At 48.5% G+C, this 27,652-nt stretch overlaps 1 protein-coding gene across 1 annotated transcript in view; it reads right to left on the bottom strand.

Moving 5' to 3' along the window:
• Nucleotides 1–27,652, bottom strand: part of OTOG (otogelin) — a 91,997-nt gene that overhangs the window by 35,526 nt on the left and 28,819 nt on the right. The window contains exons 21-33 of the mRNA XM_023239728.2: nucleotides 27,458–27,532; nucleotides 27,163–27,206; nucleotides 25,605–25,758; nucleotides 17,132–17,239; nucleotides 16,616–16,754; nucleotides 14,859–14,993; nucleotides 14,423–14,569; nucleotides 13,998–14,117; nucleotides 11,996–12,112; nucleotides 10,788–10,944; nucleotides 7,998–8,024; nucleotides 5,353–5,520; nucleotides 750–1,028 (exon numbers count right to left, since the gene is read on the bottom strand). Coding sequence (XP_023095496.2) covers nucleotides 750–1,028; nucleotides 5,353–5,520; nucleotides 7,998–8,024; nucleotides 10,788–10,944; nucleotides 11,996–12,112; nucleotides 13,998–14,117; nucleotides 14,423–14,569; nucleotides 14,859–14,993; nucleotides 16,616–16,754; nucleotides 17,132–17,239; nucleotides 25,605–25,758; nucleotides 27,163–27,206; nucleotides 27,458–27,532 — 1,670 coding nt within the window. The remainder of the gene's footprint in view (nucleotides 1–749; nucleotides 1,029–5,352; nucleotides 5,521–7,997; nucleotides 8,025–10,787; nucleotides 10,945–11,995; nucleotides 12,113–13,997; nucleotides 14,118–14,422; nucleotides 14,570–14,858; nucleotides 14,994–16,615; nucleotides 16,755–17,131; nucleotides 17,240–25,604; nucleotides 25,759–27,162; nucleotides 27,207–27,457; nucleotides 27,533–27,652) is intronic.

Here is a 27,652-nt window from a genome sequence, read left to right as displayed (position 1 = left end):
GCTGAATGTAACAACGAACTGGCCCAGGCCTGGTTTGTAGGGGAGGTGATAAATGAGGAGGCTGGCTGGAGATACATTTATGCATGTATGTAAATGGATCCATTCATGTGGCATGAGGTGCTCTCACAGACACAAACATACATGTCCACATGCAGGACACAGAGGTCTGCCTGAAGTGGTAGAGAAATTGTGATCACTTCCTCCAGGGATTAGGCAGTGATCAAGCATTTGGGGGCAGACCCACCTGGCAGGGGGATGGCAAAGGTCTGGAACCTATCGGTCTCCGCTAGAAAGGGTGTGGAGCTGCCCCATTACTGCCACGGGGGAGAGGGAGACTGCTGGATCCTCAGCCTGGTGCCCCAGGGGGCGGTCTTTGAAAGCACAGGGCCAGCATGTGTCCCCATCAGCAAGAAACCTGAGCCAGTGGGCTATACAAGCTGTGGCCAGGAGCACTTCTTGCCTCCCTTCCACAAAGGCTGCCCTATTTTTAGACCATGTAATCGGCCTGTGGGTGTAGGCAGGACCCAGGAAGCTGGCTGGGCCCCAAGCCCCACTGCCCACAGGCTCCCTAGGCCATCAACATGGGGGTTGGGCCACATCCCATCTCAGGGGCAGCACCCAAGGGTGGTCTCCCTGAGCCAGGAGAGTGGGAATTCTGCCTCTTGAGGGTGATTGGAAGGGTGTGGTGCGAGAGGGTGGGAAGGGCAGTCTGATGAGGGGCTGAGGGTGATGGCAGGGGGGACACCTACCTAGAAGGCGGAAGAACGTGCCCCGGCGGAACACCTCTGTGTGCTCATACAGCCGCAGGACCAGCGTGGGCCCCAACACATAAAGGAAGGACCCAGGCTCTGCCAGTGACTCTAGGGCCACTAGGCCTGCCTGCCACGTCCCCCGGTGCAGTGAGAAGGAGGCATGGTGGTGGAAGGCAACGTTGCCCTGCCACTTAGCCAGCTCCACAGACCCATTGGCTGTGACATGGAGGAAGAAGTTGGGTCTGTCCGCTGCCTCCAGGGATACCACGTCCGGGTCTGCAAAGAGCCAGGTGGGTAAGGTGAGCGCAGAGACGGGTCCATATGGGGCGCAGAACCTCCGAGACTCAGGACAGCAACACGCCCTGTGGATTAGCTGGGCCCTGCTCCTCCATGCCTGCCCACCGACTTCTGCCTGCTGGCTGCCCCTCTGTGCACACCACCTCTCCCTGAGGGAAGTGGAAGGTTAGAGAAGCTGCCAGCTGCCAAACCTCGGGGAGGTGTCTTCCTCCCACCTTCCTTCCCTCCTCCCTCCTTTCTTCCTCTGCAAACATTTTGAGGACACTCTGTGTGCCAGGGGAAATTCTAGATGCTAGGGATGCAGCAGGGAATAGACTGACAGAAACGGCCGCCCCGGAGGAGTCACATTCTATTGGCCAGGCTGGGGTTTGGGGATTTGCCAGGTTTCAGGGACCCCACCTCGGTCCTGCTTCACACAGAATCCCAGATGGTCAGAGCTGGCAGACTGAGGGGTATGTCGAGTCCAAGCCACAGATGGGAAAATAGTGAACCCGAGAGGAGAAGGGGCTTGCTCTGAGCCCTACGATTGGTCTCCGCTGTCCTCTCTCCTGTGTCCACAAAGGCCCATTTCTAGAAAGTAGGGCTTGTTTCTGGGTGGATAACCCCCTGCACAGGGCCCTGCAGGTTTTGTCAGCCCCCAGATCCACAAGCAGGTGTCCAGGAGTCCCGGCCCGCCACAGCCGGCTGCCTTGTGGGCTAGTGACTTGACGTGCCTAGGCTCTTGTGAGGGATAAACAATACAGTGTATGTGAAAGAACTAGCGTGGGGCTTCGTGTGTCTTCCCTTCCCGCCCATGTAGCTCCTGTTACACCTCCCTGAGCAGCTGTGAGAAGACAGGAGGCACATGGACGAAGGATTCATCGTTAACAGTAATAACAACAACTGCTATGTACCAATGACTATGTGCCAGACACAACGCTAAGCAAGCCCTCTACCTGCTGGTTTATTACATTCCAAGAGCGCCCTGGGAGGTAGCAGCAACTCATTCATTCAGCAGCTCATGTTTTCTGAGGGCCCTTCATGTGCCAGGCACTGTTCTAGGCACAACGGGGAAAAGAAAAAACAAACCAACAAAAATCCCTGCCGGGATGGAGCTTATATTCAAGTGGGAGGAGGACAAACATAATAAACAAGTAAAATCTATAAGAGGTTAGAAGGAGATGATATTGTTATTCCCATTTTACAGATGAGGAAAGTGAGGCCCAGAGTCACACCGATGGTGGACGAGGGAGGCAGGATTAGGAGCTCAGGCAGGCTAAGGCCAGAGCCCAGGATCTTAACCTCTGCACCGTCAGCCCCAGGGATGGGATCCAGGAGCTGGCACAGGGCAGCACAGAGGGGTAGGGTGCTGTGTTCCAGCCCAGCCCTGTTCACGTTCTCGGCGTGACCTCAGGCAAGGCACTTTCCCTCTCGGGGACTTGCCCTCCTTCTTTGTGAAGGCTGCTCTCAGCCTAGATCAAAGTTCTCAACCATTTAAGTCCTCTTAACAGAGGAGAGGCTGGAACGCAGACCCTGAGGTAAAAAGTCTTGTGTTTTACCTGAAGCATTCAAGTGACTTCTAACCTCCCAGTCGCTCAATTTTATTTCTTTTTACATCTGTGTTTGGGAGGCAGCATGGCACAGCAGTTCAGATGAAGTACTGGCTGCTGTCGCTAACGAGTGACGCACCTTTGGGTGAATTTCCTAACTTCTCTGGGCCGCAGTTCTCGCATCTGTAACTTGGGAAAACAACAGCACCTTACCTCCTAAAACTGCCCTGACGTCTAAATGAGTTGGAATCTATGAAGCACCGAGAATAGTGTCCAGCGCATGGTAAGTGCTACAGCAGGGTGAGCTACTATTATTAATAAATAAGGGGGCGCCTGGGTGGCGCAGTCGGTTAAGCGTCCGACTTCAGCCAGGTCACGATCTCGCGGTCCGTGAGTTCGAGCCCCGCGTCAGGCTCTGGGCTGATGGCTCAGAGCCTGGAGCCTGTTTCCGATTCTGTGTCTCCCTCTCTCTCTGCCCCTCCCCCGTTCATGCTCTGTCTCTCTCTGTCCCAAAAATAAATAAACGTTGAAAAAAAAATTTTTTTTTTAATAAATAAGGAACCTCCTCCCTAAATCTTCAAGTCGAGTTGACCCTCCCCGGTGATACACCAGGCTATGACTTGTGTCCCTTGAATATATTCTACAGGACATCAAAACTCCCAAGAGTGACAGGCTCAGGCCTGAATGATTGCTGAGTCTTCCCCTCTGTGACTTTTTCTGCTCTCCATTTCTTCCCATCATAATCTTTTCCATCATTCAAGGCCCAGTTCAAAGGACACTTCCATGAAGCCGCCCCAGATCTCACCTAGAAGGCACATTCTCTTCTGCTGTCCAGTACCCAGGGTACAGTATAAGGGAAGGAGCACAGGATAGGGTAGGTGTGGGGACCTGGGTCCTTACTGGGCCCTGCTCCCACCTGCCCAGGAGACCCAGGCCTGACTGAGGTGGAGGCTGGGCTTCACAGCCTCTTCACTCTGGGGAATCCTGTCCACAGTGATGTTCTTCAAGGACAGGCTACCCTGGGGTTCTGCTTAACATGCCCATAAAACTACTGGAAAATCATCGCCCCCTCTGGACTACTTCTTACTGGACTAACATATTAAATGGAGAACAGAAAGTGCCCACTAAATAGATGACCTACTGCACCTAGAAGGTTGTAAGACACCCTTCTTTAAATAGGACCACACACGGACCTGGGGATTAGGAACGTTTAGGGAGGGAGTGCTCTCTTTTGGGTGGTGGTGGGTGGCCCAGTCCCAGGCTTCCTTGTGCGGTGACGTGATTCCTCTTGGCACCTCCTACTGTACCCCTGGCTCACACCCCCATGAACATCACCCACAGCTGTGCCTGGGGCTGGGCAGGAGCTGGAGTGTCTCTCTCCTCCTGAAAGCCCTTCCATGGCTCCCCACTGCCCTCAGAATAAAAGCCCAGCTCCTGAGCCCAGCTTACAAGTCCCTCTCTGGCTTCTTCCCACCCCTCAAGGGAACACCACTTACTCTAAGAAGCCTCTCCTGACTCCCCAAGACTGCTTTAGGGGCTCCTCCCAAGTGTTCCCACAGACATTGTTAACTGCCTTTGATCATGTCATGTCTGTCTCCTGGATGGGACTGTGGACTTCTGGTGGGCAGGAATGTGTCTTTTCCATCCCTGATGCCCCAGCACCCAGCTCTGTGTCTGGCCTGGGAATAGGGCCCAGTGAAAGGGAGGGAGGGCATGAGGAAGGGAGGCAAGGATGAGGGTGTGGGGAAAGGTTCTTCTAACTAGATAAACAGCAGACCCTGAGAATCTGAGAACTTAAATCCTTAGATTGGGATGGACTCTCTGAGAAGCATCTTGGTTCATGGCTCCAGCTGATGCCAGGACAGGCTGCATGGACCATCCCTGTGGTTGGGAAGATACTGACTAGATGGGGCCAGCAGGATGCGGGGGTAGAAAGAAATGCTGATCACAGTGACCGTGCACACTGGGACACACACAAATGGCCAAAGAAAAGACTTCCTAGCACTGGTTCATCTGAGGCCTTGGCTGGCCCAGGGCCCAGCAAAAATACCATCCAGGGGTCTCTCTGCACCAGGCAAGATTCCTGCCACTCCTCAAACATTACCGAACTCCTAAGGGAGGGCAATGCCCGCTAAAGCTAAGCTTGTCCGGTCTGCAGACCTTCTGAGACCTGGGAGGCTGCAGCTGGTTCCAGGTGGGTCCCAGTCTGTGTAACCTGCCAGACCAGAATTCAGGATCGTAACCTGAGCAAATCGAGAGCCTGCGCCTCCGTTCACAGAAGAAAGCCCCCTGGAGTCATCAGCCAGCTCCCCTCTGGCACTTGAAGTCTATCCAGTCTCAAGGATGGAAGGGAAGGGAAGAGGAAGAGAAGGAGAAGCAGGAAAAGATGGGGGTGGAGAGGGAAGAAGAGGAGGAGGAGGAGGAGAGGGGAAAGAGGACTGAGGGCAGGAAGGAGGGGAGGAGGAGAGGGAGAGGAGGTAGCAGTTGTCGCCACCAGGGTTTTCTGGAGTACGACAGGCAATGACGTAAAGCAAGGTACAAAGGTACATCAGGACCTTGGCCTCCCTGTTTTTTCCAGGGAGAAGAGGGAAGGTACCTCTTTGAAGAGACTAACAGGCTGACCCAAAAGGCTGTCTCAACTGGGAAAGGGGCACCTGTCCAAGCCCCACTTTTCTTCAGCTACTGCAGATTGCTTAGGGCCTCAACATCCTCCCCTCCTCTGGCAACTGCCTCCCTCCACCAAGGGCTGGGGTGGGGTTAGAGATAGGCCTTACCGTGAGCCTTGGCCTTGTACAGTGCAGCTGTCAGCAGGAAGTTCACAATGTCCCCTGGAGCCACGTCCTCTGCACTCACTAGGACTATGGCACCGCCTGCAGCCTTGGTGGCCACCAGGACACTGCCACCTGCCAAGCTGGCCAGTTGGTAGGGACCCTTACCTAGTGCTGGAGAGAAGGGGCCCAGTCGTGAGCCCTGCCCCCCTGGGCCTTTGCCCACCTCCCATCCTGCCAAAGGTGGGGAAAAGAGAGGGTGCAAGAGAGCTACTCTTGGTCGCTTCCCTCACCCCGGATCCCAGGGAGCTCGATTCCACAAGAAGGGAAGTAAACTCCAGGCTGTCAGTCCCTGATGGGAAATGCCCCTCTGCACAGTGCCTGAACAATTTCACAAGAAGCCTGAGAACAAGGCCACCCATGGGAGACCTCTGCCCACCTACCACCACCAAATGTCTCTCCGTGAGCCGGTCCCACAGCCACTGCTCTATTCAGGGTCATCTCTGATACTTAACATCAGACCTGGTCTCTGCCCACGCAAGGCCTGAGGGAAGGCCAGGAAGTCTTGGGCTCAACACTAGTGTTTACCTACTTATCTCAAAGTGTCAGTTTTGTGTCTCTTAGGTGCCTACAGTTGTTGGTATAGGTTGGAAAGGGCCATGGGGTTTCCTAGACAACTGGCAATAATCTTATAACCAACTTCCCTGCCTCTGGTGTGTCCCTTGGCTTCCAGGGCTGCCTCCCCACAGGTGTCTGAGTCACTTTTCTAGTCACACTCCCTGCTGGGACTCATCCATGGCTCCCCATTGCCGTCAGGATAGAATCCAAGAGCCCAGATTGAATTCAGGGACCCCCGCCTACCTCCTCACACCCTTGCCCGGCCACACTGAACTTCTCTGGCTCTTCCTTGAAAAAGCCGTGCTGTGTTCTACCTCATGCCTCTCCTCATGCTGTCCTGCCCACTCAGAATAGTCCTCCCTGTTTTGTGCCTGGCAAACGCCTACTCAACCTTTGGGGCCCAGCTCAAATGTCACCTCCTTGGTGAAGCTCTCCCTGCACCCTCTCCCGCCACACACAAACGTCATCCCTCCTCCTCTGCGCTCCCCCAGCCCTCGGAGTAAGGCACACACTGATCACAGCTCTTATGATGAGGCTCATGATGGAGGGTCCATGTCTGCCTCCTGGACCGGATGGGAAATAGGCAGCACTGTGCTACTAAATGCCTGACAATAAGCTTTCAAACAAACAAACAAAACCCCAATCTGTAGCGTTCGCTGATTTCCATGGTGTGAGTACTCATGCCAGTGGTCAGTTTCAAACTACGGACTGAATGTGGAGTTAGGAGTACACAGTGGTTTTAGAGAGCCAGCATGGGCCAACACGCTACTGTGACAGGCCTCATTGACCACTGATTCCCCAACACCCAGCAAGGGCCTGGACCAGAGAAAATGCTGGTAGAAGAGCAGAGCAAGGAATGGATGGGTGGGTGGGTGAGTGGGTGGAGGATGCTAGAAACAGCTTGTCCTTTGCCAGTTACTGCCACCGAAAATGCCACAGAAGAGAGAAAACTCTGCTCAGAGCTGTCTTGCTGAAATGTCTTTGCCTGATGTCAGACAGACCTTGCCTGTCCCAGGGACTGCAATTCTCCTATTTCAGATTCATTCCTATAAAGAAAGATTCCTCATAGCCAGGAGGAAGCCCCTGGCCATCAGGAGTCCCTAAGGGCTAACATTTTGGAGGGCCTGTAGTCACTGCACTATCATGCTTTACTCTGGTCCAGCTCTCCTCTCGCAGACCCCCTGACTGGTATCCTGGTCTCTAGTCTGTCCCCCTCAATTTCACTTGCTATACTCTGCCAGCGGGACAGACCAAAATCTGATAATGCAAGAAACTGAGGACAAAGCCTTGGACCTATACCCACATAGGCCTGCTCATGGCACGGTACCTGGAGAGAATGGAGCTGGGCCCAGAAGTCAAATGTGAATGATACCAAGGACCTGAGAAGCATCTAACTCTGCCAAGATCTGACTTCCCACCCCATTGCCCATGACCCTAGTGATGAAACTGAGTAATGAGCTCTAATGCTGGACATTAACCTTCCTTGGGTCTTTAGTCATGACCTGTGTTTTCACCCTACCTAATGCAGAAGTTGGAGCATATCTTGGTATCCTGGGACCTTGGCTAAATTTGAAGATGAATCTGACAGTCTAAGCCAAGCTATAGGTTTTGCTCCAGTCATCCTCAGAAAGAGCAGTTTGAATTTGCCTTTGCCACTCAAAACTTCAGGAGACCCAAGACAATATTCCATGGGTCTGATGAACTAGACTGTGAAGGCCACAGGGTGGCACACTGTGCAAATGGGGTTTTAACTTCCTGGTGAAGCTATCCTGGGTGAGAACAACTCCTGGGAAGCTGGCCCAGCCTGGACTATGGACAAAGGCCACAGGAACTTCTAGGGACAGAATTCCAGGGCATCCCTGTGGTCTCTGCACTGTCTGGGTTCTCCCTGCATGGTGGGGTTCCCCCCCTGCCCCATGTCACAGCTCTTCTGGGGCCAGCAGGGCCTCAGGATGGCTGATGCTGTTATGGCATCAGGGCAGGGCTGGCAGTGGCTCAGCCCCCCAGACTCCACTTGGGGAAGACGGGCTTACCTTTGTTAAAGAAGTCACAGTCATACGCTGAAAGAGAGAGAAAAGACTTTTTGAGAAACCTGGAACAGATGGACAGAGCCATGGCCCCTAGCAATCCTAGCTGTCCCAGATTTAGCTTGCCTCCCAAACTCCAAGATTTAGGCATGGTCACCGGATTCATATATCTTAAGGTGTAGGAAATACCATGGCTCCTTTCTATACCCCCAGCACAAAGCTCAAAACCTGGCCTAGAGTAGGCACTCAGCATGCATCAAATGAATGAATGAATGAATGAATGAATGAGTGTTGGACAGAATGGTGTGTTTTGTGTGGCCCCAAAGGGCAAGGTTAGAATCGAGAAGTGGAAACTCCAATAAGAAATGTTATAGCAGGTCCTGGAGGAATACAAGCACAAGGTACAAATTGGTATTTCAAGAACCGTAGGTAGAAGGGAACCAGGGGCCTCTAAGATCCAAGGCTTCTTCAGGTCCCTGGGTGTAGTTTCCATCAGGTTTTGACAAGCTCTTCCAAGTGTGTGCTCAGCGCACCCTCTAGTGGCCCAGCCCAGCACCACAGCCTATTGCCCTGGGACCTGAGACATGGATTCTTTAGTCCATTGGGGTAAACTGGGGACCTTGCAGGGGTACCTAAAGCCAGAAGCAAGGCCTTGAGGAACCACTTGGGTAGGCTGAGGAGGATTCTCCTTCGCTTGTAGGCATGGTCTGAAGAGAGCCACCAACTCCACTGCATTTGGCATTGACCTCTAGAAAGAGCACTAGCAGTTAGATTGACCCACCATGTGGTTATGGGAAAGTACTCACTTTTCCTCACTTGTTGACTCAGAAGATTGAACTAGAGAATTAGATCTCAGAGTCTCTGGTTTCAAGTGTGTACCAGGTCTGGGGGAGATAGTCCAGAAAAGTCAGACCTGAGTTCAAATTCCATCTCTCCCACTCTTCAACTGTGCATACTGGGACAAGTTACTCAACCTTTCTGAAATGTAATGCCCTACTTTATAAGATGGGACCACTATTAGTATCTGCCCCATAGATTTGTGAGGTCTGGACTAGGGTAAGGCAAATGCTTACCTTGGGTGAAAAATGTCAGAGGGCGTCAAAAATCTCAGTAATTAAGATATATAGTATTTTAACACACCGTTTAAAAATTTTTGAAGTTAATGCAAAAATACCCACGATAAACAAAATATCAAAAATTTTAAATAAGGACAAGATCAATGACAGTGCCTGGCCGAGCCACACTGGATCCTGAGGCAGAAGGGAAAATCAATAATATTGATCCTGTCATTACTTAAAACTTTGACTTTTTGTTCACCAAAGCCGAAGAGAGTTTTGCATTAAGTTTGAGTTTTTAAAACAATTACCTTAAAATGTGATTTATCTCCGTTACTGAGATCTTGGTGCCCCTTAAATCTTGTGTCCCAGGTGAGGTGTCCTTTATTTCACTCTAGCCCTAAAGATTAAGTGAGTTAACGCAGAGATGGCTCAGGGCCTGGCACACAGCAGATACTTGTAAATATGTGTTCCCTTCTCTTTCAAGAAGGATTTTTACCTGAGGAATAGAGGGAGGACCACTGAGCATCCACAGAGCATCTGCAGTGGGAGGGTCCAGAGGAAGATGGACAGATAAAAGGGAGGCCAAAGGAGGATTCTGTTCCATCTTCTTCGTAGGGTCATCCTGCCTGGAGCTCTCAGGGCTCAGGACATGCCGGCCCCATGTCCCCATAAAAAATGACAGCGACCTCAGTAATAGCATAGAGCACTGTGCCAAGGGCTTTACATGCATTATCTCACTGACAGCTCACAGCACCCTGCAAGGCAGGTATGGTTCCCTCAGCCCTCGACTACGAGTCAGAGCGTGAAGAACATGCCCCAGGTCACCCCATTTGGTGACCGCTAACCCAGAGAGTCTGGCCCCAGGGCTTGTGTAATAACCACTGCACCCCAAAGTGAGGCATAAATGCACCAGGAAGATCACTGGTGTGCAGGAACAAATAATAAAAAATAAGTTAATGAATAATTTAACTTTCTACATATTTTATTTAGTTTTTAAAAGATTCACTTTTATATCTGCTGTATGACATACATTTACACTACTAACAGTATATTTATGTACATGCATCTATGTATATGTATGCATGCATGCTGGAAATATTTTTACAGGATAGGAGCAGACAGCCCAGGGCGTTTGCAGACCACCATTGCTCTAAATAAACTGATGTCTTGTGCTGCCTCTGATGGGGCCTGTGTGTGTTAGCTGACAAAGGGCTTTTACATTCACTATCCCATTTGATCCTCACAATGAAGCTGGTGGGGCAGGTCTATTCCTACTTTTCAAATGAGAAAATTGAGCCCTGGAGAGGCTGAATGACTTGTTAAGGCCATTCGCAAATGGTTAAGGCCACACAACTTGCAAATGGCAGCTGTGGGTCTGAAACCCGGGGCTCCTCACTCGTCTGGTAGAGTGGGTAAGGGCACAGGTCTGCAGCCAGACCATCTGAAGATGAGCCCTGGATTGACCACTAACCTATGTGACCTTGAGCATGTTACTTAATCTCTGCCTCTGTCTAACCTGCTCTCCAACTGTAAAACAGGAATAAATGGTCCTACTTCGTAGGGTTTTGTAAAAATTCAATGAAAGAGACAGGCAAACCTGTATCCAGTTGAGAAGGATGCGCCTGGAACATACCAAGTACTCAATAAACACTAGCCACTAGAGACTGATGGCGCCCCACGGGCCTGCCCACAGAGGGGTCCCCACTCCCTACCTTGGCTGATTGGTCTGGATACTCACGGCAGAGGTGTGGGGTCCTCCAGTCCACAGCCACCCCATGCTGACAGCACTGGTGGGCATAGGCAGACACACTGGCACAGAAACACTCACAGTCACCACCCCGGTTGCACCCACATGTGTCTGTCAGGCAGTTTGAGTAAAACCAAGTGACATCGACCTAAGGGAGGTCAGAAGTCAGAAGTCAGAGGACAGCTCCTGAATGTTAGCTCTTCAGCTTCTCAACCAATGCCACTTAGCCTTAGAGAGTGGTATAAACATGAAGGGGCCACAGGGCAGGGTGAGCTGCCTGGGTGGGGTGAGGGCAGACAGGTGGCCAACTCAGAAGGAAACAACTCCATGGCCCAGACAGATCCTACTTTTGAGAACTGGGCTCTCATCTTCCCCAGGCCTATGCTATTGGATCCAGGGGCTAAGGATGTGGCTGAGAAACAGATGTGGGGTATGAACTCCCAGCCAAGGCCAGAGACAGCCAAGGCCAGCCCGACAGCAGCCTTGAAAGCCCTGGAGGGGACCATGCGAAGCTAAGCGCCAGCTCCCCTCTGTCTCCTCTGAGGGCAGAACAGGCAGCGGGCCGATGCCACAGCATAATGGGTTTTTGTTCACTGTTCAGAAGGACTTCCTCATCAGAGCCAGATTGAGACAGGTTTGAAAAAGGCATGGAAGGGGTGTGTGGGTGACTCAGTCCACTGAGCATCTCACTCTTGATTTCGGCTCAGGTCATGATCTCATGGTTTGGTTTGTGGGACTGAGTCCTGTGTGGGGTTCTGTGCTGACAGCACAGAGCCTGCTTGGGATTCTCTCTCTCCCCTCTCCTACTCGTGTACATGTGCATGCACAGCACCCTCTCTTTCTCTCTCTCTCAACAATAAAAAAATATTCTCTCTCTCTCTCCCTCAAAATAAATAAACAATAAAAAAATTCTCTCTCTCTCTCCATCTGCCCCTCTCCCACTCTCTTTCTCAAAATAAAAGAGGGGCATGGAAGCTGTTTGTCTGGCTGTCTGTCCTGGGTCATCTGGGAATCTGGGAAAACAGGACAGACTCATCTGAGCTAGCTGGAGGCAGGGAATTGGCAGAGGTGGATCTCCTTTCTAGACCTGAGGTACCTCTTCTGAGGCATGGGTTGTGGAGTCGGGGGTTCTGAGAGCGGAAGGGATCCCGGGAAGGTGGAGGAGGGAATCAGGAGTGTTGAGGCTGGGGTCCACTCACCACAGGGTGGCAGGTCTCAAACACCTCACTGAGCAGAATGCTGCACTCCTTTCTGGCAAACGGTTCCCGGAGAGGATTCAGGACACATGTGTCCCAGGGGTCAAGGGTATCTGGGCACTGAGAGGCAAAGACACGTCTGTTGATCCCCCTACCCCCACAATGCCTTATTGCCTGGTGTGGTAGACAAACTCCTAGACTGACTCCCATGGTCCCTGACTCCTGAGGTTCAAGCCCTTGTATAATCCCCTCTCCTTGAGTGTGGGAAGGACTTATGAAGGCTTCAAGCTGAAAAAACAAGGCTAAGGTGATGGGATGGACACGGTTATGTGTATGTGATTGCATTTTTATGTTACATAAGATGGAGAGCCCATCTCTCTGGAGTCTCTCTTTTGCTGGCTGTGAGGAAGCAAGTGACCGTGTTGGGGACTCTCACATGACCAGAATGGTGGGTGGTCTTTAGGAGCCGAGGGTCCTCTCTAGCCAACAGCTAGCAAAACCACTGAAGCTCTCCGTTCTATGGCTGCAAGGAACTGAATGCTACTGACAACCCCCAGCAGGTGGGGAAGGAGATACCTCCCTAGTTGAACCTGAGATGAAAGCTCAGCCCTGGCTAACACCTTGGTAGCAGACCGTGATACCCTAAACAAAGAACCGAGTCAAGCCCTGCCCTGACTCTTGACCCACAGAAACCGAGATAATACATGTGTGTGGTTAAATGCTGCCAAATCTGTAGTAATGTTGTTACACAGCTATAGATAACTAATAACTAATACAGACTTCCCCAATGTCTGACAAGCCTCCTCCATCAGGCCTACATTCTCACATAACACACCCCCTCCCCCCCACCGGCCCAGGATATGCCAAGGGATTATCGAGAGAAGAGTAGCAGTAGGGGATCAGAGGAGGGGAGCAATAAAAGTTAGTCACCCTCTCTGCTTCTTTTAAATGGGAGTGGGCTAGAGCACACCCTTCTGAGACTGTGAGAACAGCCTTGTCCCACCTCAGGATTATACTGAGGACGATGCCCTGACCCCAAGCTACATAAGCTCACCTTTGTCTATTACCCAATAGAGAATTAGGGACCTAAAATGACCCAGTCCGAGAAAGGCAAATATGTAACACTCATATCACCACTGTCTGCTGCTGTACTCATGACAGACATAACTAATCAACCACAGTTCTCCTTCTAGCTGAGCCTGACACAAGTCTTAGGTATTTCTCAGCATAGCTTCCTAGGCAACCTCTTCTGGCTGATCAAAGCTGTCATGATAAGTCAAGTCCAGTCACCATCCCTCTCCTGGCATAGCTCCTTCACAGAGGATGACAGAGAAGATGGAACTTAGTCAAGGTCAACCAGCAAGTCACTGGATGACCCAAGACAAGAACCTAGGTCTCCTGCTCTGAGTTCAGTGCTATTTAGCTCCATAGCTCACAGCTTGGGCACCTCAGCCATCTCTCAACCTGCAGGGACACCCTCCTCATTTCTGCCTCTGTTAAAGTTGTCCTCCCTCTCAGAGGCTTTCTCTCTGATACATGCATCTTTCCAAATATGGCCTATCCTTTAAGTACCACCGTACTCCCACCTCCTGCAGGAAGCCTCTGATTGCCTCAGTCCACATGGGTCTCTCTTAGATTCTCCTCTGGGCCAGACCTAGTGCCAGGCACTGGGGACACAGAAGATGGGTAAGATGGTCATGCTTCAGTAAGCCCTATCTTCCCTGGCAGGTGGTCATGTCTCCTAAGACAAAGACTTTGTCTCCTTTGCAGCCCCTACCCTCCTGCCAGGGCTTGATCCGGGACACACATGCAGCTCGATTTGTGAGGTGGGTGGTATGTGTCCTCAGGCCGCAGGACAGAGTCTAAGGCTGGGGATGCTGGGTCAGAGGTTGGTGGAGCAGTTGCAGGAGCAGCCTCACCGAGGAGCAATCTCTGACTGGGGTTCCCTCAGTGCTGGCCAGGGCCCATCTGAGTGAAGGAGTAAGCCAGCCTAGGGAAGCTTTACCTCAACTGCAGCCCAACTGCTGCCAAACTCCTGGGGGTTAGTTAACTCTAAATTCTCCGGAGTCCTCATCTCATTGATGGTTTTTAAGTCAAAGTTCCCACAGAGTCCAGCCAGCTGGCCCTGAAAGAAGAGAGAACACGGCGGTCACCTGCAGGAACACCAGGGATGAACCACTGGAAGAGGAGTCACCATGAGTCCAGGAATCTGTCATGGACCCAGAAGCAACTTCTGGAGTCACAGTGTAAAGAGGGATAGGAGAAGAGCCAGGGGAGAAGTGCACAGAGTGGGGTGCAGGCAGATAGGACAGGAGACATGATGCTCCTGGCTCCTCAGTGAGGGTATAGTTCATGCAAGGATGCCCAAGGCCTGGATCAGCCCCAGACAGGAGCAGAGGGCCCTATGAGGGTCACTGCTCGTGCAACTACCTGCCATTGTGGCCCAGCCTGGACGTGCACTGTGGTTCTTTGGTCCCATAAGAGGGTGATGTGTTCCCTTGGGAAATGCACCAATGTGAAAAACCCTGCTTGCCAGGTGTGGACCTCCTGCTTCTCATCCAGGAAGCTCTCAGGACTCTAGGGGGACAGAGACAGTCATTCCTGTGGCCTGAGTGTCCCCCAATACCTGGGTCAGTGGGGCCCAGATCTAAGTCATTGTCCAGTCCCAGGAAATCATGCCTCCCTCATGCCCTGACATTGACCTCTGTGTTCTTGACTCTGACCAAGGAATTCAATCTGGGCTGCTGACTCAACGGCTCCAAGAGAAACTGCTGTGGTAAGGAAACCAGTCCCCAGCCCTCTTCTGCCCCTGGCCCCTGTTAACATACAAATCATTCGTACAACCTTAACCTGCACCAGGCCTTACAGGATTTCCTGAGTCATCATCAAAGATAATGAGTGAGTTCCCAACGTTGATGGAAATAAACTTCCTGCAGATGATGCCAGAGCTGTAGCAGTCTACGTTTTCTACAATCACAGAGAAACTGAAATCCGATGTGCTCTGAGGAGAAAATAAGTCAGTTCATCAAGCCAGGGAGGGAAAAAATCCTGCAGACAGGCACAGAGGTAGCGGAACATGGACTCTGAGGTGGTTTTCAATCCACTTCTACTTCTTATTAACTGTGTGACTTTGGGAAACTTATTTCAGTTCTCCAAAGGTCAATTTCATGTAGTCACTCTCCAAAAAGTATCGGATGGATGGATGGATGGATGGATGGATGGATGAATGAATTTATAAGAGGATGATTGGTGCTGACAGGGGTGAGGGACAGGGGTACTATCTTATATCCATTGATGATAGTAGTGAAGCCTTTTTGGAGGGCACTTTTCAAGCACTGTGTACAGCTTTTTATAGCATTTCTGCTTACAAGAGTCTAGAGACACATCCACAAAAGTATTCATTGAGCATTTAAATATCAGCAACAACCTAAATGCCCATCAATGGGGGGATAATAAAACAAACTAGAGCATGTCCTCTCTGTAGAATTTTACAGAAAGAAGAAAGGAGTATGTACTGACTGCATGAGATCATGACTAAGGTATGTTCTGTTAAGTGAATAGAGCAAATTGTAGAATTCTATGCACATAAACTAAACCAAGTACATGTGTGCATGTGTATATGTGTGTATGTCTGTCTTATGGAAAGTGATCTTGCAGGATTCACATCTGACTGTTATGAGCAGGGAATGAGAACAGAAGAGGTGTAAAGGGAAACACTCATTCCTAACATATGCTTCTATATTGTTTTAAATGCCCGTGAAGAGCATGCATTACCTTTGAAATTTTAAAATTAAAATGGGTATAATCTGTCTCAGAGTTACAGAAATCATGTGAAAGACCCCAGTACAATGCCTCCTCCATAGATAAGACTCATTCCATAGAAGGTTTGTCATTATTATTATTACTCTTACTATTATATAGTGTGACAGGCCCTTAGCAAAACCAAGGTCCCCTGAGAGTGTCGCTGGCACTCTCCCACCTGCCCTGTTGGTACTCCTCTTCTCCTTCTGGAGGGGATCCTGCTTCTACTATGCCCCTCACCCTACATCACCATCCCTTTTCTTTTGCATAAGCTGACAGCTTTAGCACGTGACTCCTTAAGCACACCAAATCTCCCATCAGATTTCTTGGTTCACACCTGACACCAGCTCTGCTACTGCCTAGATGTGTGATCTCAGGCAAGACACCTGACTTCCCAAAGCCCAAGTTGCTGCACCTATAACATGGGGCAAATATATTCTACCTCATAGGGTTGATATGAGAACTAAGTAAAATAATCCTCAAAATTGGCTCAGGAGACCACCAGGCATATAATAAAAGTTTAGAAAACATGAGCTCTTACTACAGATAGAAAAACCATTGGGACCCAATGGGGCAAGGCTATAATGGTGAGTGGACATGCAGTGGGGTATTTCATGCCTGGTGAGCTCTGTCTAGCTCTGAACCTGCTCCTCAGCACTTCTTTCAGTCGCTAGCTAGCCATACCCCCAGGCTTAGATCCCTCCACCCACCTAATTGTGCAACAGACTGGAGTCTAGAATATCACCGTGCCTGACCGGTCCTCAGCCTCAGATGCCCTGGGTCCCCATAGCGCCAGCCCATCAGACACCTCCAGGAGCTCACCTTGACCAGGTGCACTTTGCATGCCCCCACAAAGTCAAACGGGAGCCCATCAAACGTGCGGTAGTGTCGGTCGCCATAGGCCGTGCAGGTGGAGGCACAGGGGTGGAGAGCGCACTGGAATGAGCCCCGCTGGCACACACTGAAACACATGTGCCCAGACCAGCTCGCAGGGCACCCCCCCACACACACATACACTCTGAATACCCACGACAGAGCCATTGCCTGTGGAGTTCCCACTATGTGCCTCTGGGCTAGGGGGTCACAAACACCAGCAACCTTCAACAGAAGCCTGCTGGTCACAAACTCACATTCATGTAAACATTTACAGAAACACCGCCCCAAATTTCCATCTATACATACACTTGTATATACACAAACATCCCTAAATAACACACAAACACGCAACATCAGTATGAACATGGTGGAAGGGGAATGCTAGACTGTACTCATGATCATGCTTCTCATATCCATCCTCATCCCAGCCAAAAGCAGAGTGTGAACAGTACCCTCACTTACCAGGTATGGCAGGGAGACATGACCTGGTCCCCAGGGAAATACTCCTTCCCCTTCCAAGTGCATGGGCAATCCTCTGGCAGGAAACATGCATCCCCGTGTCTGAGCAAGCTGTAGGGACACAGCAAGCAGGTGGTCAGGAAAGCACCCTTCCCATATCTGCCATCTATGGAAGACCCTGCATCCACGTGGATACCGAGGGGCGGTTCTTAGCATTTATCCCAAAGAAACTGACCATGTACCCAACGACCATCCTGCTGGTGCCCAGTGGGGCAACTGGAAAAGCCAGAGACAGACTTGGCCCACGTCAGAAGCCTCTGCTATCCATCAGGAAGCAAGGCTCAGTTCTACTAGCTGCATCCCCCCGGCCAGGCTAGACGCCAGTTGCCTCTTAGGCACTAGCTGTATATTAATAAACAGATCATGAATGTGGGCATTGACCCTCTTACTCCAGTTGCTCATGGGACAACCAGTAGACCTGCACTGAAAGAAATGTTAGTGGAAGTTTTTCAGGAAGATGGAAACTCAGATCCACATGAAGAAATGAACAGCTCCAAAAATGGAAAATATGGTGAAAGGCAACTTTAGGAATTATTTCTTAATTTCTTTAAAAGATAATTGAGCATTTAGAGCAAGGTTAAGGTCAATGAATTGGGTGGTGTATAATATATGTAGAAGTAAAATGCATGACAATAACAGCACAAAGGATAAGGAGTAAGTAAATGCAAGTATACTGGTGTAAATACTCTATATAAAGTGATAAAATATTAATTCACAGTAGATTGATAAATGAAACAAGCGTATTATAATCTCTAGAAAAACACAAAAAATAAAAATGCCAAGATATATAGTTAAAATGAAGTAAAAGAAATAAAATAGAATATTAAAAATACGTAGCCCGCCAAAAGGAAAGAAAAGATGGGGAAAAAAACAATAGAACAGACAGATAACAAAGAACAAGATGGTAGTATTAAATCCAATCCAATTACATTAAATCCAAATGTATTTCTCACTTCAATTCAAAGTGAGAAATTGTAACATTGGCTAAACAAGCAAGACCCAACTATATTTTGTTTACAAAAGACACAATTGAAGTAAAAGCACAGATACGTTAAAAGTAAAATTCCAGGAAAAAATACCATGCAAACATCAGTTATAAGAAAGATGGAGTGGCTTATTAACATCAGACAAAGCAGACTTCAGGCCAAGTAGCATTAACAGCAACAGGAGGAATATGTCATGGCAACGGAAGAGACCATTTATTAAGAGAACACAACAATCCTAAATGGGCATGCACCAAGCAACAGAGCTTTAAAAGCAGAAGCAAAAATGCATAGAACTAAAAGGAGAAAGAGACAAATCCACAGTTATAATTGGAAATCTCAACACTCCACTCCATTAATGATAGAACAAAAAATTCTTCAAAGATGTAGGAGATGTGAAAAATCGGACATTGCTCTTAACCTAATCCACAATTTAAACACTCTATACAGAACAAGATGGAATCACTCATGTCAAGCAGTGGCCTGTGTCAAACAACGACAGCAGGTAAGGGCATCGCAGCCAAGACCAGATATCACCAAGACCAGCACCAGCTTATGACACACTCAGAACTGATAGCCAGCAGAAACAGAGGTCTGCAAAGTCCCAAGACTGATTAAATCCCTTTAAAAAGGGAGGATTTTTGCAGCAAACTGTCAGACTCCTCAGACACTGACCCCTCTTCAAAAAGGCACCTGCTGCCAAAGGTTCTGCCTGATTGATCTCCAAACAGAACAGAGATCGTTCACTGCTTGAACATAATAAGCAGTGAACGCGAACAGTTGATCTGGACCGGACCTAGGCCTTATCTCAACTGTGTGTCTGACTTAGCGTTTGTTTTATTAGCTTCCTACCCTTATTCCATCTCGTTTGTTGTGTGACTTGTCTTGTGCTTTGCTTTGTGTGACATGTATGAAGCCAAGTTAAACACATGAGTTAAACACATGTCATTGAGTTTGGAATACTGAGCCTGCTTTATAATTATGCTAACCTTGCTTTATGACTGAATAAAGCTCACATTGTGGAAAGACACAACTCATGTGTGTGCCTTCGTAATGTGCTCATGTCACTCTATATCCAGTCACAGCAAAGTGCATGTTATTTTCAAGCATTCATGGATGGTTCACCCAGACAACTCTATTCTGGACCATAAAAACTCAGTAAATTTCAGAGGTTTGAAATCATACAAAGTATATTATCTGATCACAGTGAAACTAAATTAAAAATCAGGAACAAACAAATATAAAAAAAAACTCCAAACATTTCAAAATTTTGTAACATTTCTAAATAACTCATGGGTCAAAAAAGAAATCACAAAGGAAATAGAAAAGATTACAACCAAAATAATAAAAACATGTTATATCAAAATTTTTAGAGTGAGCTAAGGCATTGCTTACAGAGAAATTTATAGCTTTAAATGCTTATATTAGAAATAACAAAAGATTACAATAAAAGATCTCAAATAGAAATATAAGAGCAAGTTAAATCCAAAGTAAGTAGTAAGAAGGAAATAATAAAGATAAGAGCAGAAATCAGTGAAATAGAAAACAGAAAAACAATAGAAAAAAAAATCAATGAAACCAGAATAGTTCTTCGAAAACATCAATAAAACTGACAACCCCCTACCTAGACCGGATAGTACAAAAAAGGAAAAAATCCAATTACCAATATCTGGAAAAAGAGAAAACATCACTGCAGATCCTACAGATATTAAAAGGAAAATAAAGAAATACTTTTATGATGTAAAGTCCATAAATTTGACAACTTAGATGGAAGGAACAACAAAGACATCAAATACCTATGAACAAATTCAATGGCACATGTCCAAAACCTTTCCATGAAAACTATGAAACACTGCTGAGAGAAATTAAAGAACATCCAGTAAATGGGATAATGCCATATTTATGCACTGAAGGACTCACTAGTGCGAAGACATCAGCTCTCATCAAACCGACTTCTAGATGCAACACAAAACCAATTAAAATCCCAGAGGCTTTTCTGTAAAAATTCCCAAGCTAATCCTAAATTTACATGGGAATGCAAAGACCTAGAAGTGTCCAAATCTTTGAAAAAGAATAAAGTTGGAGCACTATCACTTTCTGATTTCAAGACTTACTATATAGCTTCAGAAATAAAAAACGGTGTGATACAGGCCTAAAGATAGACAAACAGGGGCACCTGGGTGGCTGTCGGTTGAATGTCCAACTTTGACTCAGGTCATGATCTCACAGTTTGTGAGTTCAAGCCCCACATCGGACTCACTGCTGTCAAGGCGAAGCCCGCTTCAAATTTTCTGTCCCCCTCACTCTCTTCCCCTCCCCCGCTCATGCTCTCTCTCAAAAATAAATAAACATTAAAAAAATGTAAAGAGAAACAAAAAGATCAATGGTACAGAATAGAGAGTCCTGAAATAGAGCCACATTTATACAGTCAATTGATTTTTTAACAAAGGTACCAAAGCAATTCAATAGGGAGAGAAAAGTCTTTTATTAAAATGGAGCTAGAACCACTCGATATCCATCAGAAAAAATAAAATGAAACTTGACTCCATTTTACAATATAGAATCATTTCAGATAGGTGATAGAATCAAATGTAAAAGCTAAAATTGTAAAGCTACAAAGGGAAAACATTGGAGAATGTCTTTGTGGCCTTAGAGTTGCAATTACTTAGGACACAGAGAACACTGATCATAAAGAAAAAAATGATGAATTAAAATCAAAATTTAAAACTTCTGCTCATAGTCAATTTTTAGACATCTTAATATACATTAAGTAAAAAAAATAACCACGGACAAGGAGAAAATATTGGCAATGTATATATTTGATAAGGAAAGAACTTCTACAACTTAAAGAAAATAGTCAACCAGATAAGAAATGGGCAAAAGACTTGAGTGGACACTTCACAAAGGAAAATATATGAAGGGGGGGGGGGACCATGAAAAAGTACTCATTCTCTTTAGGGAAAATTACCAGTTAAAATTACCAATTAAAATTACCAATTAAAACAATAATGAGATACAACAAATAATGAATATTTTTCATAGGTAGGTATACATGACCATTTAAATTTGTCAAAGCTTAGCCAGCTGTATACTTAAAATCTATGCATTTTACTGTTTATAAATTATGCTACACTTTAAAAAAATTCAAAGGGAAAAAACAGTGAAACACCAAAAGTTGACTGGAAACTGCATAATTAAGAGTAGCCACCATTTTGTTGGGAAACTTCTAAAATGTAAGTTTTGGTAGATTTTTGTTCTCTTGGCCCAGCCCATTTTCAAGAGAAGAATCCTCTTCATCTCCACCCTGGGACACAGGAGCTTCGGTGCCACTATTGTTGGAAGCAAGCTGGGGAAGAGGGCTGAGGTCCCAGTAGGCTTTCATTTAATCTCCCTGTTTTTACTCTGCATCTCATCCCTCTTGGTGCTCTTGAGATCAAAGTCTCTGATCTGGTTTCTACAGAAACTTTTACCATCCTGCTGGATGGGGTTAGGGTCGTTTCGTGACCTCAGGGCATGGGGGAGGAAGCTTAGGGGGGTTAACTGCTCCTTACATAGACTTGTAGGGGACATCCTCCTGTCTCCCTCCCACTACCCCACCCTCTGAGATGCCTGGAGCCACCTGTCCCTGAAGCTGTCAACATGACACAGGTTGTTTCTCCTGGGCCTCCTCTGCAAGCATCAGCTGTAAACCAAGGTCAGTTTCTACATATCCACCCTTGTTCCTTCTTCAGAAACTATTGACCCATCTTCTATCACTGTCATTCCCATGCCTGTTCTCTTTGTCCCTGGGGACTTATGGGGTTTTTTTCTTTTTTTTACTCTATTACCAATATTTCATTGTGGGAGGAAGCAGAGGAAAAAAGCCTGGGTTTAATCCACTGTTTTCCCTGAAGACACTTAACCTTCCTAAGCCCCGGTATTTTCGTGCGTAAAACAGGGATAATGACGCCTTCCTCCCAAGGTCACTATGAGAATTTCATTATAGACCTGGGCACACTGCCTAGTGCCTATAGAATTGCAATAAATATTGGTTTCCTGTCCCTTCTTTCCCCATAATTACATCAGGCACCGGCAATGGCTGGCTCACTGCCTTCCACCTTCAGCCCAGACCTTGTCTCTTGCTACCTCCTGAGGGGCCTTCTCTGCTGCTCACCATTTACTGCTCCCTCCTGAGCCTATGCAGAACTGCCAGCATCCCTAAGCACTTGCTGTGTGCCCACCACAGACAATAGCTGTGGCCTCTCTCCTCAAGATACCTCAGTCCATGGAGCATTCTTTCCTTACCTGTTCAGAGATCCTGTCACTTCAGGGTTCTCTCGGGGGCATTTGCAAATATGTTGGCATTCAAATGAGGAACACAAAGCTTGTCTGCTCACTTAGAATGCTTACTTTGTGCTACTTTACAAATGAGAAAACTGAGACTCAAGGAAGTTAGCTAACTCACCTAACCCTGACCCTAACCCCTAACCCTAACCCTAACCCTAAACCTAAACCCTAACACTAACCCCTAACCCCGAGTTAGGTAAATTAGTTAACTTACTTGAGTCTCAGTGGTAGAATCAAGATTCAAGCCTGACTCCACAGTCTGTACTTATATATACTGTACTACACCACTTAGTGGCCCCAGGGCTCTTGGCTCAGCACCCAGATGCAAAGAAATTTAGAGTGGCACAAACAGCTCCTGTGGCTCCTGCAGTGGCTCAGGGCCCTTTGGAGCAATGTATGACACCCAGATTCTTAGAAGTGCCATAGAAGGAGGTATGGGGCCCAGGGGCCCAGAGGATCCCAGGCATCCCAAGGTACTAGGGCATCTTTAGAAACCTTATCTCAACTCCCAAGAAAACATTCCAGAATGGTAGGAAATGCCTGTCCTTTCTTTACAAGTTGAGACTCTAATAATTTCCTTTGTTTGTTTTTTTTTTAACTGAAACTAACAAATTATTTTATTTTCAAAATAGAAGGCAAAAAGCACAATAATTATTAATTCTATTATTCCCTATAATGGATTTGATCATTCAAATCCTTTGAAGTAACCAGTAAATACTCAGATTGTGAGATTTATAATATGCCCTTACTAATAGCAAATGCTTTTATTTTTTTGTGTTTTTTTAATATATGAAATTTATTGTCAAATTGGTTTCCTCTACTAACTTCCTTTGGACAAGTCCCTGTGGAACATGTGTAAGCTCCTCACAGGACATTTCATACAGCTTATGAGCCACTGTGGCAAACACCCCAAGAGGTGATGGCATTCAATATTAAGAAGGGGAAGGGAACAAGTCTTAGTAGAGCACTCACTACATACACAGTGCCTGGCTCCTTGCAGCCATTGTCTCATTCAAGTGGTGTTACTACCCTCAATTCACAGATGAGCAAACCCAGGCTCAGAAAAAGTAAGTGAATTATCTGATGTCACACAGCTAGCGACAAACATTAAGGTGACTGGCCTGGGCCCTCTGGACTGTGGATGTTCTTGGCACGGCTCCAAGACCTGAACTGAACTTCAAATGGACTGGAGCAGAGGAAGAGGATTTGGGTACTGCCCTGCTTGGGTACTGCCCTGTTCAGCCAACAAACAACCAGCAGGACCTTGCAGACAAGAAAACTGATGCCCAGGTGGCCACATAACTTGTCATAGGTCACCCAAGCAATTAGAAACCTTCACATTCTATCCTACCCTTTGGAACGTGGGGACTGAAAAGAAAACCCCGCTCTGGCTTTGCAATCTGAGTGAAACTAATCCCTAATGTTGGATAGTGCTTTAGAATCTTGTTTTTCAAATTGTGGTCCCCAGACCAGCAGCATCTGGATCTCCTGGGAGCTTGCTAGAAATGCAGAGTTTCAGGCTGCACCCCAGGCCTCCCGAATCGGGGTCAGACCCCTAATGATTCATGTGCACACTAATGTTTGAGGAATATAGTTTGAGACCACAAACTGTCATTAAGAGGGATCCCACTGAATCCTTCATTCCTGAGCCCCTCTGGGAGAGAGTCATCAGCCCTCATTGTGCAGATGAGGACATGTTCAGAGAGGTCACAGGATGGGTGACTGGCAGAACTGAGCCCAGCTCTCTCAGTTCCACCTGGCCACCATGCTTGGCGGTGAGCAACTCTCAGTTCCTGATTCCAGAGGCCCTGGCTCTCCCTGTCCTCAGAGGGGCAGGCTTGTGCACATAAAGACAGTGCTGCAAGAGGCCTTCAACAACAGACGTTCCTCACAAGCTCATCTGGAGCCTACATGGTAGCAAGTATTGTCTACACCCTACCAGTTGAGCCTAGGATCTTGTGCAGGCTCTGGAGACCTCACATCAGTCTCCTGTGGACGCCCTTGCTTGGGAAGGGGAAGCTCCTAACCCACATTATGACCTCTGTGTAGGGGACCAGACCCCAGGGCTCACAGACCTGGCATGCTCTGGCCAAAGGGCAGGATCTGGAGTAAGCAGAGTCAGGTTTGAGTCATGGCACCCTGGGCCAACCACTTCCCTCTACCCTGCTGTTGGCCTCAGTTTTCCTCATCAGCAAAATGAGAGTAATGATCCTTCCTTTCTCCTAGGAAGGCTCTGAGATTAAAGGAGGTGATAACACAAGGTGTTTTAACTGTTTTACTGTTAACACAGTAAAGCTCTAACTGACTATTCCCTCCCCTTCCCACCCTAACCCCCCCTCACTTCCCTTGGCTGCTAGGCCTGGCCCAGAACTCCCAGCTGACCACTGATCTCTGCACCAGCTAAAGGACACAGCCCCAGGTTGCCAAGTCATGGGATTGGGCACCCACCTTCTTCTCAGGAGTGAGAACTGGCAAACAGGAGGTCGGGGCCCCTGCAGCCACCTCAGCTTACGAGTACCCACGAGGCACACCCACAGAATTCAGCTCCTGTGGCATCTGAGGCACCTGGGCAGGAGACTATTTGCACTGGGTGGGGCCCTTCTTTTTGCCGAATTACAGGGGCACCAGCCCTCTACCTGAGGGTTTTGTCCAGATCTTTACAGGGAAAGGGGCTGAGAGGTGAAACATGGCTTTTCTCTCCTGGGCTTCAACCCACTGGACCTCTGGAGCATGCCACACACCCCATTCAGTGCTTCTACTCCAGTACCTCATGTAATCCTCACGACAACCTGTTGGGGTGGTAGGCATTGTGATTACTACTCTCACGTTACGGATGAGAAGCTGAGCCTCAGAGAGGTTGGGCCTCTTCCTTGTCCAAGGTCACACAGATGGTAAGAAGAAGAGCCAGGTAGAATCCACTCCAGTTGGATCCCCACGCTGCCATTCTTTCTCGGATTCAGTGCCAGTCATTACATCAGCACCGGCCAGCCCTGGGCTGCCGCCTCCAGCATGGCTGTGTGAGGAACTCCTTGCCCCTCCCTCTGCCTCGTGGGTCCCCGGTTCTGCCAGCCTTCAGGGGTGGGGGACCATGAAACATGGATACTCACCCTTGGGGACAGGCACAGCCTGAGAGGCAGGGGCCATGAGCTGGCACGCTCAGGTTCAGCAGCTGCTGCTCACATGTCCTCTCTCTGCTCAGCTCGGGGTCGGTGTGCAGGTCACTGCAATTCACGAAGACCTGGCCCACCGGGCAGGCAGTGGCTGGAGGAGAAGAGGGTGGCTGCTGGGAGGAGCACGGACGCTCATCAGGCCTTGGAACACCCAGGCCTGGGGGTGGGCTCCTGGGTGGCAGGAGTGACCAGGGAGACCTGGGGACGCAACTACTGGAAGAGGCAGGGAGACAGGGGGCTCTGATGCTTCCAGATGCACCACCAGTACCCAGAGTACCATGTGCTCTCCACAGGGCACTGTTCCAGGCATTTTGCATGCATTTTCTTACCGAATCCTGCAACACCCTATGAGGCGTTGTTATCCCCCATTTCCCATATCATGGAAAGAAGTCACTTCTGCTTTCAAAGGCATGATAAAGTGAGAGGAAGTGCCTCAAAGAGACCAGGAGGAGAGCCAGAAAGGATAGCAATGCAGTGTGGCAGGGTGGCCAGAGGACTTTAAACCACAAGGAAGTCAATTTCCCATTACTTACACTTTTGTGACATAAACCCCTTCTCTCTCCCTGAGCCTCCAGTCAAGTCAGCTGTGCACACTTACACCTTGTGTGAGTGATTGTTTTTAGGGAAATCAATAAAAGGGAGCTGAGTTCCATGCTCAGCCTGGGATGGAGCAGAGAGAAGAGAATAGCCATGGAAGATGAGAGGAAGAAATCTGAAGCCAGAAGCAACACCAACCAAAAACAAAACAAAACAAAAAAATGCTTTCAGGAATACATACATGGGGAGAACACAGAAATCCAGGTTATATACAAAGGAGGAAGTGATGGCTCAGAGAAGCGAAGTGAGTTACCCAGGGCGGCACAGCTTGCAAGCATGGAGCAGGATTTGAATCCAGGGCTACCAGACTCTGGAGGCCCTGCTCTTTGCCACCTGCCATGTGATTATTCTCTGACCCCTCTGTGCCAATCCCCATCCTCCCTTCCACTTCAGTCCCCCGCTCCACCACCTCCACATCCTTCACAGGCTGATCCAGTGCCAAGCCACCCTACCGTCTTCTCTATTGCTGACCCGGGCTGTCCTCCCCATCTCTATGACCCCCAAGTCTAGCACAGGACTGGGCAGCGTCAGCCTTAGTAGACAAATGACAGCTCAGAACAAGGAAACCCAGGACCCAGGGGAGGCCAAGGGACTGTCCAGTCACCCCAGCTAGTTGCCCCTAGGAGAGATAGTCTCAGCCTCTCCTTCTTGAGAAGCAGGAGGGACAGCTGCCAGGATGGGGCTGAAGTTGGGATGGGATTTCTGGATGCCACCCTCCAAACTGGAGCTTTTCCCAAGACGGTGAGGAAAACAGCAGGCTCAGTGGGCTCAGTGTGGCTGGACTCAGATGTGGCTGGGCTGTCCCTGTACTGATCTATCCTCTAGCTCCCCACTCGCCTCTCCATAGCCCCACCACGATGGAGGAGCCCCTAGAAGAACCCCCCACCTTCCACCTTACCTGGGAGTCTGCTGTCACAGCTCATGATTCCATCTTTGCAGTGGCTGCAGAGAGAGGGAGGAGTGGGGTGTATACTGGGATTAGCTGACTCAGTCACTGCAAAGCCAGAGACTGCATGCCACTGTGCTCAGGCCCCTGCAGGGTTCAGACAGATATCCCCACTCTGTCCCTGGTCCCCTGTGCAGGGGTGGAGGGTGGGCACTGCTTCGTGGAAAGGTCTGCTAGGCTGTATTTTCTTCAATCAGCAACTTCCATTTAAAGAGAGGATACTAAATCTGCAACCTAGGGAGCTCACCAGTGGCCCAGAGATGGGATGTCACTGTCTCCAGGGGGATAGTCCATTCCTTGAAAGTGACAGGAGCATTGGTTCCTGCAAAACCCAGGAACAGAGAAAAGTGAGCCAACTCAGGAACTGGGGCAGGGACCGCCCCCCCAAACCGCCATCGGAAGCCAGGACCATAAGGACACAGAAAAAAGCAATGGCATCTAC

Source organism: Felis catus, chromosome D1, assembly GCF_018350175.1.
Source record: "Felis catus isolate Fca126 chromosome D1, F.catus_Fca126_mat1.0, whole genome shotgun sequence".
NCBI lineage: Eukaryota > Metazoa > Chordata > Mammalia > Carnivora > Felidae > Felis > Felis catus.
Note: the sequence above shows the minus strand (reverse complement) of the source record. Positions and strands in the feature narration are given on the sequence as shown.